The sequence below is a fragment of the Eurytemora carolleeae genome, unplaced genomic scaffold (assembly GCF_000591075.1).
Source record: "Eurytemora carolleeae unplaced genomic scaffold, Eaff_2.0 scaffold120, whole genome shotgun sequence".
NCBI classification, from domain to species: Eukaryota; Metazoa; Arthropoda; class Copepoda; order Calanoida; family Temoridae; genus Eurytemora; species Eurytemora carolleeae.
This window is the reverse complement of record NW_019396077.1, coordinates 290,582-311,275: the sequence shown is the minus strand read 5'-3', so window position 1 is coordinate 311,275 and position 20,694 is coordinate 290,582. Positions and strand designations below refer to the sequence as shown.

Genomic DNA, 20,694 nt, shown 5'->3' with positions numbered 1-20,694 from the left:
ACCGGATTTTTATAAATCAAGAATGGTAATTTTTCAGAATCCTTTTTCCCAATCGTTATTTTAGATTTTACAGGATTAATTTTGAAGTTTTAGTCCTCTTAATTGTGTGGATCAGTAACTCTCGTCAAAAATATTTATAGTCAGTTGTAAACCCTCAAAACTATTAACATTTAGATCTGATGTTTGGGTATTCCTAACTCAGTTGAATGATATTGAAGACAGAACGGATACTGGTGATGTAGCTTATATCATCCAGACCTCAGGCACTACTGGAGAACCGAAACCTATCCTTGTAACAAACTCGTCTATCCTTCCTAACATTCAAGACTTCAACGCCGCATTTCAGCTCAAAAAAACCGATGTTGTGTTTCTCTCATCTCCGCTCACGTTTGATCCGAGTATCATTGATATATTTCTCAGTCTGGTTTCCGGAGCTCAGCTCCTGGTTGTTACAACCACTGAGAAGATCAAACAAGACCTGTACTCAACCCTCCTTATTGAGAATAGAGTTAGTGTGATCCAGTGCACACCTAGCTTACTACAAAACATATGTAGACCTCAAACATCTCTTATCAATACTAACAGTTCCCCTTCTATGATCGTGAAACCGACCGTGGAAAAAACTTCTCTAAGGATCCTAGCTGTTGGCGGAGAAAAATGTTCCTCCCAGGTTCGAGAAATCCTCCAAAGATTGTGTTTGGAAGGAACAGCTGTTTATCAGCTGTACGGACTTACTGAGATGTCGGTGTGGCAGAGCATGGTTAAACTTGAACCCAAGGAAATTGAGACAATGCCTGTTTATATTAAGGATAGAAATCTTATCACACAAACTGAGATACAATGTGAAGAGAATGCAATAATTATTTATAGCAAAACAAGGTAAAAAATATTTTAATATTTAAAACCATTACGGTAATAATTTTGTTTTATTTTAGGATTTGTCGATACAAAGATGGAATTTCTTTAAGGAATGTCAAATGTTTATTAATGGACTAAAAAAATAAAAAAATAAAATTGCAACTTATAGATAAAGGTCGATATTACATTTAATTCAAAAATCATTTGAATTCATGCAAAATTTGACGTTAGTTATATAGAAACCGGCGATATGGGTGAATGGCGTGGAGACGAACTGATCTGGGTCGGACGGAGCGATAATATTATCAAGATACACGGACGTAAGATTAGTCTGGAGAGGATGGAGGAGACCTTGAGCAAGGTTTTGGAAACTCAAATCCTCTGTGCAGTTTCAGAGAACGGAGAAAGTATCTCAGCCTTTCTTATATACACGGAGAAGTGGTCTCAAGTAGAAAGGTAATAGTCCCCTCACCTTAAACAATCACAACATTATCTTGAATTTTTGTTCCAGGATTTTAGAGCGATGCCGTGAACAGTTAGAAAGCTGGCAAATCCCACAAAATATTGTTTTCTTGAACGAGTTCCCAGTTAACAATCACGGTAAAATCAATCGAAAAATATTGTTTAAAACTCCAGCGGTTTCGCGAAATATCTCAGGGGATTTGGTTTCATGGTTCTCCGATCTTTGGCTCAAACTTTTGAAAATATCTCCGGGTTCGATGGATAACTTTATCTTATGTGGAGGAGATTCCTTCCTGGCAGTTCTAGTTTATAATATCATGGTGGAGCGGATACCTGGTCTTCATCCAACTTTCCTACAAGATATTCTTAGTGCGCAGTTCGGAGCTCTATGTGAGACTATTGCACAGGCCCAATCCAGGAAGAACTCCATCGTTATCAAAGATAGGATTTCAGATGATTCAAATCAACAGTGTGAGCCAAGGGCATTGAAAAAAGTCAAATTGGATGTACAAGATATCTGGGAATTCAAGATTAAAGGTGTATTCCGATTGAAAGGTCGAGAGAGCTGTTCCCGGAGTTTTGCAGATTCAAGCTCCTCACCTATTGGGTTTAGACAAGACTGGAAAGTAGATTTTGAGAAGTGTATCGACAGTTCTCCTCTTCTACTCCGGGTTGGGGAGAAGAACAGGGTCGTGGTTGGATCTCACTCAGGGTGGGTCAAATGTATAGAGGTGGAGGACGGAGAAGTTGTGTGGGCCACAAGGTATAATTTTTATTTCTTTTTTAATAAAACTTAAAGAGTAAAGTTATGTGACATTGCTGGTACAACTTTGTGACCTTGTAGCTCCTTTATTTTTGATATTACGATAACAGATATTTTATCCGGTTACATTTAAAAAAAAGTTTTCTTCTCAATATCTCTTAAATAACGTGCAAAAATTCAATCTTTGTTGAGTGAATATCGGACAAATCCCAAAATCAAGAATAGTTTACTTCAGATTCACAGTCACGTAGTAAAAGAATGGTTGATGAGTAGCAGTATTTATTTCTTTGGGACAAATTTTTAAACTAAAAATACTTATTTTTATACAAGCAAATATACAATTTTTAAGTTATTATAAAAATGAATACGAAAATTATCAAATCTAAAAGGTTTACATAAAGGTTTACATAAAGGTTTCCATACAGACTCCTACAGTCAGTTGGGTGCGCATATCAATGATAAATTTATGATACAAGAGTATATTTTGAACTTTGCAGTACGCCTTGTTTACCAAAACAAAAAACCGGTTTTTACAAACAGTTACTATCAGGGACGGTGAAATTTACATTTACAAGTATGAAAAAGTAAAACCTTAAATTGGTTCTGAAATTCCCATTTATCACGAGACAAGCTTAAGTGCAATTTACTCTAGTTTGGTGTGGTAAAGAAGAATTACAAATCTAATTTTCAAGGTTAAGCAATTTATCGACTGAAATAATTTCTATTTCTAGATTAAGCGACCGAGTTGAGGGAAGCCCGTCGACTGAGTTTTCTTCTATTTATATTGGATGTTATGACAACCATGTTTACTCTCTCAGTTTATCAACTGGAGAAGTGCAATGGAGATTTAAAACCCAGGTAGTTTATATATCTTATTTTTTTAAGATTTTCATATTTTCATAATTGTTCATTAATGAGTTATTTATTTATTAATGTGTTATTGTTTAAGGGTAACGATAGTTACATATTTAACTTGAACTTCTTTAAAATTGATTATATTTTATTGCAACTTCGTTTAAAATAAACCAAAAAAAATAATCAAAAATATTTTGAGCGTTAAATCTTTTTTCTCAGACAAACAAAATATAAAATAAAACAATTTCGTGAAAAAATACGAATTAACAGACAAGTTTAAACAAAAGAATAAACGTGTGTTCGATCATTTAAAACAAAATCATTGTCTAAAAACGAAGATAATTTTAATCTTTTAAAGTTTTTTTTGAATTTTCTATTTTTCTATTCAGGGAATAGTGAAGTGTACCCCGTTGATCCACAATGGATTTATATATTTTGGAAGTTATGATAAACTCTATTACAAGCTAAATACTAATGGAGAGTTAATTTGGAAAATCAAACCTAGGAATTTAATAAAATTAATTGATATTTTGATAAATCAGATTTTTATACTTCGTTTCAATCTATTGACCTTAATAATGGTTGAATCGATGTTTAAAATTTTCTATTTTAAAATATTGTTTCTACCAGTGTTTCGGATCCGGATCCGGTCGGATCCGTATCATTTGGCGGATCCGGATCCGTATCAGGAAACGTTGATATGGATCCGGGTAGCGCCAAAAATTAACCAAAACCATGGAATAAATAAATCAAAATGGTTCGTAAATGTATTATTTACATGACGAAAATTTGGACGCCCTTCTCCTGCTCAAGGCTAACAGCGACTATCTCTTCAAGAAGTGATTGATCGGCCTGTCCAAAGGATTACTCCAAAAAGTCTATATTTTTTTGTTACATTTCGGAATATATAATAAATATAGTTTATAAATTATAACCTTGCATAACATTTAATAGGGAAAATCCGATTCACAGAATCAAAAGTTACCTCGGATCCGGATCCGGATCCGTATCAGAGTCAGGATCCGGATCCATCATCACGGATGCGAATCCGCGGATCCGGATCCGCATCAAAATGATACGGATCCGAAACACTGCACTTTCTACCGTTATTGTTGATTGATTTTTTTAATTCTAAAAAAATTTCGTTGATTTTCAAGATGGTTTAAGTTGATTAATACTTCGATATTATTGATTAATTAATTGAATTATCAGTGATGGGAGTATTTACTCAAGCCCTATAAATATGAGTAATGGATTCGTCCTGGCAACCCTGGACGGAGAAATAGCTCTAATATCCTTCTCCGGAGACACCCTGTGGAGTTTGAACCTAGGACACCCTGTATTCTCTACTCCACTATGGGACGGGAACCAGCTCTACGTTGCTAGTGTTGATAAATTTATTTACGCAGGTAGTTTCAGTATTTATATATTTAAAGAAAGATTAAATAACAATTCAAGGGACTGTTCGCGTAACTTCAAGTGACCCTCCATGCAAAGATGGCAATGCCCGATTAGTCTGGTCAGGTATGAAATAGATATTCATGCGCACGATTGTTTCTTTTAACTGTTTATTTTCATTTGCAGTTGCTTGTAAGAAGCAATGAAGAAATTATCTGAATTGAACAATTTTCGAGGCAGCAAAACGACATTATCTTCAACAATTTTAATTCAGATGAAGGTTTCAAGGGTACCGTTGTAAATCAGGAATTGAAATTTCTGCATGGAGGGACACTTGAAATTACGCTTACAGTCCCTTTAAATAAATTTATTTGTTCCTTGATTTTCTATTTAGTTTAAAAGTTTGAGAAAATCTTGATTTAGAAAGGACCTGATTTATTTATGTTTAACNTTCTCCTTATAGACGCAACAGATAGAAGTAAGATTAGTAGAGATCAAAAGCGCTTTTTTATCGCATTAAGCTTATACCCCCTTTCATTTTTCGCGAACACTCCCTTTAAATTCGAACTCAGTTCCTTTACAAATATGCCGAGCAAAAAAACAATGGCATTATCTTCTCCTTCTGGAACCGTTCTTATGTATGTATGTTCTCCCTTACTTGTTAATATTATTATTAATTCATTTCAGTGTCAGAATCAGGAAGCATAGTTTGGAAAGTAGAAACAGGTTCTCCCATTTTTTCCTCTCCGATTCTTTACAAATCTAATCTCCTTCTTGGCTCTAATGACGGATATGTTTACAACATTACTCCCGGTGGAGAGATAAACTGGAGAACCGACCTGTCTAATCCCGTCTTCTCCAGTATTGATTTTGATCCGAATGGACGGATACTGTGTGCAACTACGGACGGAAGTATCTTAGTCCTGAATAGTTCTGGAAGGATTTTAATACGGGAGAAGGTTCCAGGAAACGTTTTCTCCTCTCCAATATTCCTTTCAGATTCATTCATTGTAGGGTGTAGAGACAACTTTCTTTATTCTTTCAAGAAAATTTAATGAAATATAAATTCTTACATAAGAATTTTAGTTTTCCTGTTTCAAAACTGTAAAAATAATGAGAAATAGTATTTTTGTGATAAAGAATTTAAATTAAGGTGAAACATCAATTACTAAGACTACATAGAATCTAGATAACTGTCTTTAGAAAACCATCGTTGAGGACAATTATGCGAATATTTATTTCAGATAGAAATGAAGGTGAAGGCAAAAGGAGGATGGAAATCTATACCTCTCCCTCAATCCATATTTACTGGAGGTATTGACTCCGCTATGTGCGGAGGAATAGAGATCCTAGATGATTACTCAATACAGAGTGAAGTGGTTCCGTCAGTCAAGCCAGGAACAAAACCTCTGAACAAGCGAAAGATTGAAAACGACATTAAGGAATCCGCGAAGAAGAAAAAGTTCAATTTTGTTGAAATTGATTTAGAACCGGGTTCCAAGAAAGTTGAGGATTCAGTTTTGAAAGAAAACGTTCCTAAGAAAAAGAAGAAGAAAGTTCCTCTGGTATTAAAACAAGATGAAGGAAGTTTAATTAAAGTTGCAAAACCCGAGATTAAAAAGAAAAAGAAAACCAAGAAAAAATCCGCAAACAAACCGGTTATTAACCTAGAGGCTCTCACAAGAAGACTTGAAGAGAAATCCCAATCCGATTCCACCAATCCGACTGCAAATTCTAAATCTCCCAAACCCGATATTCCAAAAATTAAAACGAAGGAAAAAGGGAAAGAGAAGAAAATGATTAAAGAGAAAGGAAAGGAGGACACTACCCCTGCTCCTGGTTCTGGTAAACCACTAGATATGAACGAATGGAGAGAAGTGTTTGTTTGTGAAGAAATAATTACAGCTCTGGAGGAGAAGGGGTTTGGTTCACCAACTCCTATTCAGAAACTTACTCTTCCAGCAGCACTTAAAGGTTTGACATCTATTACAAAAATGATTTAGTTTGAAATTCATAATGATTTTATTGTTTGTGACTGGATTATCGCACCCTTCCTTCTTCCTACTGATTTAACATTTTATGTTTGTTATTTGTCTAAATCTTTCTGCGAAATGCCGTATCAATGAAACGTCTGTCTGATAAGTAAGTTAAATTTTAAAAAATTTCCTTTATTACGTTTTTTTATCCGAGATCTATATCTCTGGGTCGGGTTCGGACAATAATATCCTAGGTTTCAGATTAACAGGTTATGTTGCAGGACGAATGGATATTGTTGGAGCGGCTGAAACAGGATCAGGGAAAACCTTAGCGTTTGGAATCCCAATAGTTCAGGTAAAAATCTTAATTTTTCTTTGAACTCTTCAACATAATTACAGACTTAGGACCAAAACATAGTCAACTACAATTAAGTGGCATTGTAGAATACGAAACACCAGGTCGCTTTTTCAGTGGAGCTGTATTTACGTAACTAGTGAAATTTTTATTTTCAGTTCACAGACAATCACATAATATTTATAAATTTGAGAAATCTAAACTACAGTGCTCAAGTTTGCGGTGAAATTAGTGGAGTTTTCTGTAACTTTCGTTTCTTTCTATTTACTGATCTTTGCAATAAAAACGGATTAAAACTGTGACACATTCGACACCAATGATTTCTTGCAAAACTTCTTCTAAATCTCATTTTTCCATCTCTAATACTATAAACTATTGATTTAGAAATACTTTAAATTTAGGGTATTTTGAATGACCGGATTAAAGATATGGAGAGGAAGGAGAAGGAGGAGGAGAAGATGACGGAAGATGAGAATGATGAAGATCATGAGGTAGAATATGAGGAAAACGATCTTAAAGAACTGCTGGTTGGGAAGAAGCGTGGAGATAAACTACGAGCTTTAATCCTGACTCCGACCCGTGAACTTGCAATGCAAATAAAGAATCATATTCAGGTGCGGCAAAATTTCTTATTTTTATGATAAATACAATATTTTCTCGCAAAAAAAACTGAAACACATCACATTTTTAACCAATACCTGAGAACAAAACTTCTGATCATAATAAAATCTGAATGTCGAAACCTTGATAGTTAATTATTATAATTATAACATTTAAGATGGATGAATTATGATATTGTTGTATGTTTAGGCTATTATCACGTATACTGATATCTCTGTGATGGTTCTTGTTGGAGGGATTAGTCAAGATAAACAACTCAGGGAACCCAGCCAACATAGCTATTATCTTTATACATAGAATTTAAAGGTTCAATTTGAACTTATAGTACATGTTGATATAAAAAATGTTTTGAGGCCGAATTTAAAGAATTATAACGGTTCAAACATAAACCGTGTTTTTTCAACTTGAAATTATAATCAGTGTTACGAGATTTGAGCCAGGGCACAACATGGAACCGGTGATTGGCGGTCCAGCGACGCAGTTCAAATTCAAGAGATTCGGCCTCAGATTTCTGAATTTATCAGGGGTTTGCTCCAAACTTCTGAGATTTAAAGAATTTGCAAACAGGATGATTTAATCGATCTCTCATTGAATCGATTAATCTCCCTGTGTGGAGGAAATGATTGATCTCGTTATTTCCATTTTAAAGTCCCCAGTTCAGGATTATTAATAAAAAGCTTGACCGGGGTTCATTTAAGGTTGCTAAAGCGTCGTCCCGAGATAGTTGTTGCTACTCCAGGTCGACTCTGGGACCTAGTTCAGGAGGGAGTTCCTCATCTATCCAACCTACCAGATATCAGGTAAACCATACTATTCAATTTCCAGTTGTATATGCTTCTGACCCGGGATCAAATGCACCATGAAGTGTATTATCTTAACCCCCCCCCCCACACCATGAGGCTAACTTCTCAGTATTACTGGGAGGGGGCTGACGGTTGTAATGACTTATCGACATAATACTGATGAGGATTTTGTACCTTGAATAAATAAGTAATTTAAGATTTTAATAGTTTATCTTTTTCTTAGATATCTTGCAATCGATGAGACGGATCGTATGGGAGAGAAAGGGCACTTTGAGGAGCTGCAGAAACTGCTGGAGATGATACAAGCTGAAAGTACAGGATCAAGACAAAACTTTGTTATGTCCGCAACCCTCTCCCTGGTTCATAAACCTCCAGCGTATAGTAAAGGTAATCCGCGAAATATATTTTCTCATGAGACAATGGCTCATCGTTTTTTTTACAGGAAAACAGAGAAAGCAGAAATCCTCTAAAGAAAAGTTGAAAGAGTTAATGGAGTTTGCCGGAGTCAGTGAACGGAGTAAGATCGTTGATATCACAAGGAAGGTCAGATGTTTAAGCATTTCTCCCGAAATTTAAAATTGGGTAATTTCTTTGCAACCACCTCCTAATATTATTTTTCTAATTGTTAGATTCAATAAATCTGTTCTTAAACTCTTTTCATGATTATTTGTTGATCACAAATTAAAAGAAACTTTGGAAATTTTGAGAATAGTTGAATGTTGAGTGGGATGTAATTTATTTAATAAAACAAGACATTCACATATCAAGGTTGCGTATAGCCGGCCAAACAGCTGGACCGATTGGGCTGAATTTTTTTGTACACACTCATGGGTGGCCGGGGGGTGTTATAGGCTAAACAATGTTCGAACATTTTTTTGTCAATTTTTTTTTTCCACGGACAACGCCGGGCCCTTCAACTAGTGTTCAATAATCAAGTTTTAGAACTAAGTCCTAGTAACTGTTAACTTTTTAGTAATAGTTTGTACTTGAATCCGTATTCTAGGTTGGAACAGCTGAAAGTCTGACTGAGAGTGTAATACATTGTGAATTAGAAGAGAAGGATGCATATCTTTACTACTTTATTAAAGCTCATAAGGTTGGTACAAGATCTCAATTTATCTTGAAATTTCGTTGCTTTTAAAGCAGTGCTTAAGATCCGTTTTGATGCGGATCCGGATCCTGGATCCGCACTGGAAAAAATGGATCCGTATCCAGGTCATTTCTTGAAGATTTACTGAATTCTTTTAACAACAAATAATTTTCAAAGTTTTTGTTTTATTTTTTTGGCTTATTTTAATCCTAAAACTTGATGAACCATTCAGAAATGTGGAAATTTTTATAATGTCTCTTTTTTTCAAAAGTTCAGATTTGGGATTCAGGAGTAAAAAGTTTTTTTTGCTTGGTTAATATTTTACTCCTTGGATCCGGATCCTAAGCACCGTATGAAAAGGGACCTTGAATTTAAAGAGTTAAACGTCCAATTCACACCGTATTGGATTAACAATGGGGAAGATAAAGGATTTTCTGTCTGTATATGTAATACAGGGACAACTCTATTATTTTACAGATTCCAGTGTGAATCAGACATGCTAGTCTGGAAATTGAAATTAAGTCGACTGCACAGTCTCTTTCAAGAACTTGTGTTTACTTTGTTGATCTACGAACCTTAGGGATTTGCCAGATCGAGGCATATCGGCCACGCCCCTATTCTCCACACCTTTAAAACGTCCGGCTCTAACCTGAGAACTCATATATTTATCTGTAACAGATATAATAAAGAATCACTTTCCTGCAACTCTTAGGTCTTTGACAGGTTGAAAATCTATCACAAACTACAAATAAATCCTTCATTTATGTGGGTGATACAATTTTGGCTTTTATCAATATCAATAATTTTGCTCTCTAATTGAGAACATTTCTTGATGATTATCTTCTCATTTGAGAATAACTTCTTGTAAAACTTAGGTTGCTTTTTTAGAAGATCCTCTATGATAACATTCAGGGCTGGAATGTCTCCCCTTGATCTATCATATTCAGTTAGATCAGGTTCTTCTTCATCAGCACTTGTCTCTCCATCAGTAGTCTGGAGTGCTTCACCTTCATTGATGAGCTCATCTTGGATTGACAGACATCTTCCTTTGGACTAGGCTGCATTGAAGTTTCTTGAACTGGCTGAAAACCCACCTCTCAGTCAGGACTTGAAACTCCAAGCTGTAGAGTGGAGCCTAAAGCTTTTTCTAAAACTCATGATTTGATTTGATTTGTCACTTTGAAATGGTAGAAACTTATCTGTAATCTACCATCCTTTACAGATGGCAGATCTACAGGATATATCATGATTTGATTTGATTTGACAGAAATATCACTGAAGAGGAACAATATCTGTGATCTACCACCCTTTGCAGGTGGTAGGTCTACAGGATTTACTAACCTTAGAAAAGGTTATTATCATTTCCTGAAATTAACACTTTTTATAAATACTAACTCTCAAGAATTTAATCATAGGTTCACAATTCAGGTTTAGAATGATTCATGCAATGACTGCAAACAATTATTCTTCACTTATGAATTGTAGTCTAAAGGGTTTTACTTCTATCAGGAGATACCAATGAGGGGGGGAGGGGGCAAAGAAACAGATTTTCAATGTTGATCTACGAACCTTAGGGATTCGCCAGATCGAGGCATATCGGCCACGCCCCTNTGTACACTACCAGGTAATACAGAGGTCTTGATATACCTAATATACAACATGTTGTACACTACCAGGTAATACAGAGGTCTTGATATACCTAATATACAACATGTTGTACACTACCAGGTAATACAGAGGTCTTGATATACCTAATATACAACATGTTGTACACTACCAGGTAATACAGAGGTCTTGATATACCTAATATACAACATGTTGTACACTACCAGGTAATACAGAGGTCTTGATATACCTAATATACAACATGTTGTACACTACCAGGTAATACAGAGGTCTTGATATACCTAATATACAACATGTTGTACACTACCAGGTAATACAGAGGTCTTGATATACCTAATATACAACATGTTGTACACTACCAGGTAATACAGAGGTCTTGATATACCTAATATACAACATGTTGTACACTACCAGGTAATACAGAGGTCTTGATATACCTAATATACAACATGTTGTACACTACCAGGTAATACAGAGGTCTTGATATACCTAATATACAACATGTTGTACACTACCAGGTAATACAGAGGTCTTGATATACCTAATATACAACATGTTGTACACTACCAGGTAATACAGAGGTCTTGATATACCTAATATACAACATGTTGTACACTACCAGGTAATACAGAGGTCTTGATATACCTAATATACAACATGTTGTACACTACCAGGTAATACAGAGGTCTTGATATACCTAATATACAACATGTTGTACACTACCAGGTAATACAGAGGTCTTGATATACCTAATATACAACATGTTGTACACTACCAGGTAATACAGAGGTCTTGATATACCTAATATACAACATGTTGTACACTACGACGTAATACAGAGGTTAGCTGTAATTAAGTTTCCATTTTCTTCTTTGTTTGTAAAATTATGAGACAAACCAAGGGTTGGCATGAAAAAATGCCCAAAAGCTCCCAATAAAACCAATAAACCCACTTAAAAAATCCACCTGTACGTGGGCTATTTTGGGTTTCTTTTAGAATTTTTCTAATTATTGCCTTTTTTCACTCTTTAATGACAAACCCTTCATAAACATAAAGTTTTCTATCAACTATATTGATCTTTTAGGAGTTTACAACACTAAAACTTACACATATATGCTTTCTTAAGAATTTTAAAAATATGATTGAAAGAGCTGAAGTTTTTCGGCTGAAGTCTTCCTGCGTAAGCATATATCACCCCCAATTAGAAATATGTATCCAAGTGAGAAAAGTTGTCTGAAATTCATACAACTTTAATATAAAAAATTGCTGTATTCTCCCTATGCTATTATGATATTATTATAGCTGAAGAGTATTTATATATGATTATAGCCTATAATATCACAACATTATTATGTTTCATAACTATACAGTTCACATTTTGCTTAAATAGTTTTATTATTATGAATACGTATGATTTTTAATAGGTTTGAACTACTTTCGAATTGAAAAGGCCAAAAAAGCCCCCCCCAAAAAAACAATAGAACCCAATAAAACCCACTGTGCTGTTTTTTTTAAAACCCGGTTTTTTTCTAGCCCTTCACACACCGAGTTAATATTTTGGTTCATAAAGTAGCTTCTGATGCAAAATTATCGAAAGGGGGTTGATTAAATAATTATGAAAATAAAAAAAAACCCTTTTCCACTTATCACCTCTGGAGTGAAGTACAATAAACCCTAGGCATAGAGTCTGAACTAAAGCTTGATAATTCCAGGTTCCCCGGACTTCTGAAGGTTACATCCATAGATCTGGTAGGACGGCTAGAGCTAGTAAATCTGGAATATCCGTCCTGCTCATAGATCCGTCTGCGCTTTATCTATATAAGAAACTTTGCGTAACTCTGACTAGGTGAGAAAAAAAAATTCATGAATCTAGATTTTTTTTTGCTCAAGTTTTAATTTAAATCAGATCTCGACCAAGATAATGGTTAAAGATAAACTTAATTTTTGACAAAGTTATTTTTCTTTTTGCGGACATTTTAAAACTTAATAAAAATAATAGTTTTACTTTAGAAAGACGGATTTGCCAAGTTTTCCTGTTGATTCTGCCAGGTTTGGGAATATTATGACTAGGATGGAATCCGCCAGGAGATTAGACAAACTCCTCCTACAGGTTAGAATACATGAGATTAGATAAACTCCTTCTACAGGTTAGAATACAGGAGATTAGATAAACTCCTCCTACAGGTTAGAATACAGGAGATTAGACAAACTCCTCCAACAGGTTAAAACACAGGAGATTAGATAAACTCCTCCTACAGGTTAGAATACAGGAGGTTAGATAAACTCCTCATGCAGGTTAGAATACAGGAAGTTAAATAAACTCTTCCTACAGGTTTGAATACAGGAGATTAGATAAACTCCTCCTACAGGTTAGAATACAGGAGATTAGACAAACTCCTCCAACAGGTTAGAATACAGGAGATTAGATAAACTCCTCCTACAGGTTAGAATACAGGAGATCAGATAAACTCCTCAAACAGGTTAGAATAGAGGAGGTTAGATAAACTATTCCTACAGGTTAGAATACAGGAGATTAGATAAACTCCTCCTACAGGTTAGAATACAGGATGTTAGAAAACTCCTCCTACAGGTTAGAATACAGGAGATTAGACAAACTCCTCCCACAGGTTAGAATACAGGAGATTAGACAAACTCCTACAGGTTAGAATACAGAAGATTAGATAAACTTCTCCTACAGGTTAGAATACAGGAGATTAGATAAACTCCTCCTACAGGTTAGAATACAGGAAATTAGATAAACTCCTCCTACAGGTTAGAATACAGAAGATTAGATAAACTCCTCCTACAGGTTAGAATACAACAGATTAGACAAACTCCTCCTACTGGTTAGAATACAGGAGATTAGACAAACTCCTCCTACAGGTTAGAATACAGAAGATTTGTTAAACTCCTCCTACTGGTTAGAATACAGGAGATTAGATAAACTCCTCCTACAGGTTAGAATACAGGAGATTAGATAAACTCCTCCTACAGGTTAGAAAACAGGAGATTAGACGAACTCCTACAGGTTAGAATACAGGAGATAAGATAAACTCCTCCTACAGGTTAGAATACAGGAGGTTAGACAAACTCCTCATACAGGTTAGAATATAGGAGGTTAGATAAACTCCTCCTACAGTTTAGAATACAGGAGATTAGATAAACTCCCCCAACAAGTTTGAATACAGGAGATTAGATAAACTCCTCCTACAGGTTAGAATACAGGAGGTTAGACAAACTCCTCATACAGGTTAGAATATAGGAGATTAGATAAATTCCTCCTACAGGTTAGAATACATTAGATTAGACAAACTCTTCCTACAGGTTAGAATAGAGGAGATTAGATTAACTCCTCCTACAGTTTAGAATACAGGAGATTAGACGAACTCCTCCTTCAGGTTAGAATACAGGAGATTAGATAAACTCCTCCTACAGGTTAGAATACAGGAGATTAGATAAACTCCTCATACAGGTTAGAGTACAGGAGATTAGATAAACTCCTCCTACAGGTTAGAATACAGGAGGATAGATAAACTCCCTTTTCAGGTTTGAATACCTGTATAGTGTATATGTATGATAAGAACATTAGTTTGCGTCAAGTAATTCCTTATTACTCCGATTATGTTAAGGCCCGTAAGAAGAGTGTCGGAGAGAACTGGATGCAGAAAGCAGCTGAAGAAGCTGATCTAATTCTCAGCGACGATGATTATTCTGACGGAGAGAAGGTAGGATCACCATCAAATCAAATCAAATCATAAGCTTTGAGCTCCGATAAACATTATTGAATTATCATTTTGAATTTTATGTTTTTTTAAATAACTGTGTTTGACTCTGGTTTTTGAATTTAGGATCAGGAGGCGGCTGTATCTAAACAAAAGATACAGGAAGCTAAGCGAGAACTCCAATATCTGCTGAGAACTCCTCTGGTTGTATCCGAGTTCTCTGGCCGGTATCCAACTCAGAGCGGTTGCCTGCCCGCAGGACTGCTCAACCACCAGGTGGAGCTCAATGCAGTGGAGACGCTTCAATCCAACATTTCTAAAACCGGGAAATTGTTGAAAAAGAAATCTAAACCTGTAAATGGAGACAGAAAATTTAAAGGATTCAAGAAGAAGAAGATGGAGAAAAAAAATCAAAAATCAGAATAATTTATTATTTTCAGACAAAATGGCGGAGGGTGCTGACGCGGTGCCACCTGTAAAATCCGCAAAACAGCTGGAGAAGGAGGCAAAGAAGGCAGCGGAGAAGGCAGCAAAACTTGAGAAGTTTAAAGCCAAAGCGGAACAGAAAACAAAGGAAGCTAAGGTAGAGAAGACGGAGAAGAAAGAGAAACCAAAGAAGGAGGAAAAGGTTTCAGCGGAGTACACGAGCAAGACGAAACCTGGAGAGAAGAAAGATACCAAGGTATTAAAGCAATCAACTCTTATAAAAAATAAATAAATAAATACATATTTTAGTGCCCGTTGCCTGATGCCTATAGTCCTAAGTATGTTGAGACTGCCTGGTATTCCTGGTGGGAGAAATCTGGATTCTTCAAACCGGAATACGGTCGGAAAAGCATCAAAGACGTGCCAAAGGAAGGAACCTTTATGATGGTCATCCCTCCGCCCAATGTGACCGGGAAACTTCATCTCGGACATGCACTGACCAATAGTGTAGAAGACGCCATTACAAGATACAACCGACAGTGCGGGAAGATGTCTCTCTGGAATCCTGGTTGCGATCACGCCGGTATTGCGACCCAGGTCGTCGTAGAGAAGAAGATTGCCCGGGAGGAGGGGTTGAGCCGTCACGACCTGGGACGGGAGAAGTTCGTTAGCCGGGTTTGGGAGTGGAAGGAGGAGTATGGTGGCGCCATCTACAACCAGCTCCGGTCTCTAGGGAGTAGTGTAGACTGGGACAGAGCCTGCTTTACAATGGATCCTAAAATGTGCAAAGCTGTTACGGAGGCTTTTGTCCGATTGCACGAGGACGGAACTATTTACCGCTCTAACCGTCTTGTAAACTGGTCTTGCTCACTACGATCTGCCATTTCTGACATAGAAGTTGATAAAGTAGAGTTGCCAGGACGTACATCCCTCTCTGTTCCTGGATACTCGGAGAAAATTGAGTTCGGAGTTATCGTTTCCTTTGCATATAAAGTGGAGGGAAGTGATGAAGAGATTGTGGTTGCTACAACCCGTCTTGAAACCATGCTTGGAGATACTGCTGTTGCAGTTCATCCTGAGGATCCTCGATACAAACATCTACACGGCAAATTTGTCACCCATCCTTTCGTCGACCGGAAACTTCCGATTATCGCTGATACGTTTGTTGAGCGGGATTTCGGTACTGGCGCCGTTAAAATCACCCCTGCACACGACCCTAATGATTACGAGTGCGGAAAAAGGAATGATCTGAAGTTTATCACAATATTTACCGATGAGGGCGAGGTTTCCCCGGGCTGTGGTAGGTTTAGCGGTATGAAAAGGTTTGATGCAAGAAAGGCTGTTCAAGAAGATCTTAGTAAACTTGGTCTCTACAGAGAAACTAAGGTCAGTCAACCAAAACTTTCTCTACATTGTATAATGTGTATTTCTATATTTGTTAAAAAAAATTACAAACGGGACTTTCGAAGCTTTTTTATTGACACAGTTCGATATGCAAGGTCTCTTAACCCTCTTATTTTGTACTTATTCTGAAAACTTATTATTTACCATAAACTTGTCAACATGACTGGGGTGGGGTGTTGTTGTACGTGTTAAGTATGTAAATATGTTGTTAAGGATAATCCTATGGTGGTCCCGGTTTGCAGTAGAAGTAAGGATATTGTGGAACCTATCATCAAACCACAGTGGTAAACTTTCTTTAATAATTCTGTCACAGGATTATTATATTGCTTGCAACACAAATTACCCCTTAAAGGGACTGTAAGCTTATTTTATAGTGACCGTCGTTTTTTTACTCATTCTGATCATATCTCCATTGCTTCGCAGAGAAGCCGCAAATGAAAGAAACAAAAGCATGGATATCTATTTGTTATTACACTTTCTTCCTACGCATAATATATTAATCCTTACTTGATCAGAAAACCTGTTTCAGGGTAAATGAGGCATTACCATTTTTGCAAGGGGGTCACTTGAAATTAAGCTTTAAGCTTGAAAACACCATTTCAAAATTGTAGTTATACTAGTACTCATTGTTTTGATATCCCGTTGAAATATCTCTACGTGGGGGAAGGGGGGGGGGTTAAAAATGAAAGAAAACCCCGACACAGATAAATCTAATCTGTTTTTTATTTGCTATTTGATAGGTATGTCAAGTGTGATGATATGGCCAAGAAAGCAATGGAAGCTGTTGAGAGCGGAGAATTAAAGATTATTCCTGATGCTCACAAGAAAACCTGGAACTACTGGATGGAAGGTATGAGGGACTGGTGTATATCCCGTCAGCTCTGGTGGGGGCACAGAGTCCCGGCCTATCAGGTCTCCGTTAAAGGACGAGCTCCGGAGGAGGAACTCTGGGTCTCCGGTAGGACGGAAACGGAGGCGAGGTCAAAGGCGGCGAAACTTCTGAAAGTTGCAGAGACGGAGATTGTACTAAACCAAGATCCGGACGTACTTGACACATGGTTCTCCTCCGGACTTTTTCCTTTCAGTGTTCTTGGTTGGCCGGACAAGACGGACGAGTTGGACGTTTTCTATCCTGGTACCTTGCTAGAGACAGGACATGATATTATTTTCTTCTGGGTTGCAAGAATGGTATTCTTCGGGCAGAAACTTCTTGGTAAACTACCATTTAAGACAGTGTTTCTCCATGCCATGGTACGAGACGCTCATGGGAGAAAGATGTCGAAATCCCTGGGAAACACTATTGATCCTATGGATGTGATCAGAGGAATAGACTTAGAGGAGCTTCATAAATCCCTGTACAACAGTAACCTGGACCCCAGAGAGATTGAGAAAGCTAAGGCTGGCCAAAGGCAGGATTATCCTAACGGTATCCCGGAGTGTGGAACAGATGCGCTTAGGTTTGCTCTGTGTGCGTACACTGCTCAGGGTAGAGATATTAACCTGGATGTTCTCCGGGTTCAGGGATACCGTTTCTTCTGCAACAAACTCTGGAACGCGACTAAATTTGCACTAATGTATCTGGGACCCAACTTTCAGCCCAAAAAAGGTCTTGTCCAATCCTTGATTTCCAGCGAAGCTGCCAAATCTGGCTCTGGAACCTTCCAACCGATTCCGGATAAATCTGATATTGTTTCGGGATCTGGGAAACAAATGCTGAACAGTGTTCTACAAGGAACTCTCTTCCTTGGAGGATCAACTCCGACTCAATCTGATTTAGAGGTTTTTAAAGCACTTGGAGAGTCTCCAAGCTACTGGCAATTTCAAGCTCTTTCCAGGTAGTGTATTTTTACTAATATTATAAAATACGTTTTTCGAGATGCATAATTTAAAACATTATTAGTGGAAAGCATGTTTTTATTTTGTGTTTATATTTGGGGGTATTTAGGTGGTATCACAGAATGAACTCTCTGAGCGCTGCTGAGCAGAAATCTCTACCCGACGGAAAAGGAGTTGCGCTTCCTGAACCATCTCAACTCGCGCACAAGGATCGATGGATTCTTTCCCGTCTTGCCTTTGCTATTGAAACCTGTCACGCGGCATTTCAGGCCTACAACTTCCCCGAGGGAACCTCGGCCATTTACAACTTCTGGTTGTACGAGCTATGCGACGTATACCTGGAGTATTTGAAACCAATCTTCCAGGGTTCGGACTCCGGAGCTATCCTGACAGCTCGTCATGTTCTCTATACCTGCCTAGACGGAGGATTAAGAATGATATCTCCCTTTATGCCCTTTATCTCTGAGGAAATGTTCCAACGATTACCGAGATGGAGCAGTAACGAACCTCCTTCAATCACCGTTACACCATTCCCTCAGATGACCAACTTTAACTTTAGGTAAACACTCCTTCCTCTCTACCTCCCCCCATGTTAAGTCTTTGGGTGCACCGTATTAAAAATGTTAAATTTTAATACAGTGTTAGGTCAAAACTTATTCACATCCGAAATTTTAGCATTTTGATTAATTTTCTAGAGTAATTTTCTTAAATTGCAAGTTTTTTTGTCATTTTGACAATTTTTGACTAATATGTAACTGCTCAGTCAATATAAAAGCTTTTTAATGTGAGATACCATTTTGGAAATCATTTTACATGACTTCTACCTAACGGCACTTCATAGGTTTTTTTTAACATACTTGATCTAACATTGTCCAAATATTTAGTAAAATGTATTATTTGTTCAGGAATCTTGTGATAGAAGAAGAGGTAAGGTTTGTCCAGAAGGTTGCTGCAGTTGTAAGATCAACTAGAGCCGACTACAATCTACCGAACAAGGTTAAAACAGAACTCTATCTCCGGGTGTTCTGTGAAACCTCGGCTGATATAATTCGTCGGTACTCTGGAGCTATTGAAACCCTGTCAACCTGTAGCAGGGTTGTGGTCACGGATTCTCCTCCGGTTGGATGTGCTATCGTCACAGTCTCCGATAAGGTAAACCAATTACTTGAGGTCGAACAAATAATCTCCTGTAAACTCTTATTGCCAAGAGGGCAGTACCCTGTCTCCGGACATACTGAGTAATGCACTTTACCGGAACTGGCGGTGTGGCAAAAACGTCGGGTTATGCTCGAAGTAACTTTAAAAAAAGAGGCAATGCAATTATTTTTAGAATCTTATTTAAGACCAATAATAAAAATGAATACATTCACTTCAGAGCAAAAGTAAATAAACTTATTTGCATGCAAAAGTAAATAAATTTGATTTGCATGAAATATACATTATACACCCAACAAACTAACAGAATAACTTTTTTTGTTCATAAATATTAATATTTTAAAAGATTTCTTGTTAAGGTTTCTGCTCATCTGAACCTGAAGGGTTTGATCGATCCTCTCAAGGAGATAGAGAAACTGGAGAAGAAGAGAACAATGCTTAACATCCAAATTGAGAAACTCACTAAACTCAGTGCAGTCAAAGGTAGTAATGAATTGGATTAAAGGGACTAAGCATTTAGTATGAAAAATATCTTTATTTATATAGTGGCATATTCGATGCACAATACTACCCTTAAAGCTTCGTCTAATCCAGAATTAATGGTATATCCATAATTTCTCTATAAAAACAATGTTATTTTCAATCTGGGTTAAATAGTGACTTGCTACAAAGTACAAAGGCAATGAAAGAAATTGTAAATTTAGAACACTACGAGCTAGACAAACGACGATATTATTTACATTGTCAATCAGATACCGTTTTTAACGGTACCATTGGGGATTGGACATGCTTATTTTTTGAATGGAGGGTCACTTGAAATGAAAACAACATTCCCTTTAAATGGGTCGAGATTGGGTGGGAATAGGATTAGATGAAGGGGGGTAAATGGGTTGATTTTTACAGTGAAACCCTTAATAACGAATACATCGAAAGAATTCATCAAATATCGTATTCTTCACTTTCTGATAATGGTATGTTCCAAATATTTAGTTTTTTAATTAAATGCTTATATGGAACTCAAAACTGTTCCCGCATATTCATGGCTATTTATTTATTTTCTCAAATTAATACTGTAATTTACGTAATAAAACTCATTGAAAAATTGTCAAGACGACATTTGATAAATTCTTCCGATGTATTCGTTATTAAGGGTTTCACTGTATTTTATAAGGATTTATTTTTAGATAGTAAAATACCGGAAGAGGTTCGGAAGAGCAATGAAGAGAAACTTGCTCAAAGTGAGACTGAGGTTCAGAGGTTAGCTGATGCCCTCACCGTCCTTGCTTCTCTTCAGTCCTAGTGATAACCTTGAGAAAATTGTATTTAATAAACCTGTTACATATA

At 36.8% G+C, this 20,694-nt stretch overlaps 3 protein-coding genes across 3 annotated transcripts in view; all 3 read left to right on the top strand.

Annotated features, from left to right (window-relative positions):
• Positions 1 to 5,579, top strand: part of LOC111714997 (acyl-CoA synthetase family member 4) — a 6,197-nt gene extending 618 nt beyond the window's left edge. The window contains exons 3-10 of the mRNA XM_023490229.1: positions 175 to 879; positions 936 to 968; positions 1,090 to 1,314; positions 1,370 to 2,083; positions 2,815 to 2,941; positions 3,328 to 3,443; positions 4,151 to 4,347; positions 5,024 to 5,579. Of these exons, the coding sequence (XP_023345997.1) occupies positions 175 to 879; positions 936 to 968; positions 1,090 to 1,314; positions 1,370 to 2,083; positions 2,815 to 2,941; positions 3,328 to 3,443; positions 4,151 to 4,347; positions 5,024 to 5,391 (2,485 nt within the window). The 3' untranslated portion in view covers positions 5,392 to 5,579. The remainder of the gene's footprint in view (positions 1 to 174; positions 880 to 935; positions 969 to 1,089; positions 1,315 to 1,369; positions 2,084 to 2,814; positions 2,942 to 3,327; positions 3,444 to 4,150; positions 4,348 to 5,023) is intronic.
• Positions 5,570 to 14,975, top strand: LOC111714893 (ATP-dependent RNA helicase DDX24). The gene is made up of 13 exons (XM_023490110.1): positions 5,570 to 6,310; positions 6,594 to 6,667; positions 7,069 to 7,281; positions 7,478 to 7,548; positions 7,987 to 8,088; positions 8,315 to 8,478; positions 8,534 to 8,634; positions 9,095 to 9,229; positions 10,810 to 10,857; positions 12,520 to 12,653; positions 12,818 to 12,917; positions 14,437 to 14,532; positions 14,656 to 14,975. The coding sequence occupies exons 1-13, from the start codon at positions 5,587 to 5,589 to the stop codon at positions 14,953 to 14,955; spliced, it is 2,262 nt and encodes a 753-aa protein (XP_023345878.1). The 5' UTR covers positions 5,570 to 5,586; the 3' UTR covers positions 14,956 to 14,975.
• On the top strand, positions 14,969 to 20,694 carry LOC111714989 (valine--tRNA ligase). Its single transcript, XM_023490219.1, has 8 exons — positions 14,969 to 15,211; positions 15,265 to 16,341; positions 16,573 to 16,643; positions 17,100 to 18,194; positions 18,305 to 18,754; positions 19,101 to 19,347; positions 19,710 to 19,833; positions 20,535 to 20,694. The coding sequence occupies exons 1-8, from the start codon at positions 14,975 to 14,977 to the stop codon at positions 20,648 to 20,650; spliced, it is 3,417 nt and encodes a 1,138-aa protein (XP_023345987.1). The 5' UTR covers positions 14,969 to 14,974; the 3' UTR covers positions 20,651 to 20,694.

What these genes read in the sequence shown, in the direction of transcription:
- LOC111714893 (XM_023490110.1), top strand. Translation starts at nt 5,587, where the DNA reads ATGAAGGTGAAGGCAAAAGGAGGATGGAAATCTATACCTCTCCCTCAA. An exon ending in AAATAAAGAATCATATTCAG is followed by an intron (nt 7,282 to 7,477) that starts GTGCGGCAAAAT and finishes TTGTATGTTTAG; the next exon opens with GCTATTATCACGTATACTGA. An exon ending in AACATGTTGTACACTACCAG is followed by an intron (nt 10,858 to 12,519) that starts GTAATACAGAGG and finishes TGATAATTCCAG; the next exon opens with GTTCCCCGGACTTCTGAAGG.
- LOC111714989 (XM_023490219.1), top strand. Translation starts at nt 14,975, where the DNA reads ATGGCGGAGGGTGCTGACGCGGTGCCACCTGTAAAATCCGCAAAACAG. An exon ending in GAGAGAAGAAAGATACCAAG is followed by an intron (nt 15,212 to 15,264) that starts GTATTAAAGCAA and finishes TACATATTTTAG; the next exon opens with TGCCCGTTGCCTGATGCCTA. An exon ending in TCGTCACAGTCTCCGATAAG is followed by an intron (nt 19,348 to 19,709) that starts GTAAACCAATTA and finishes TTTCTTGTTAAG; the next exon opens with GTTTCTGCTCATCTGAACCT.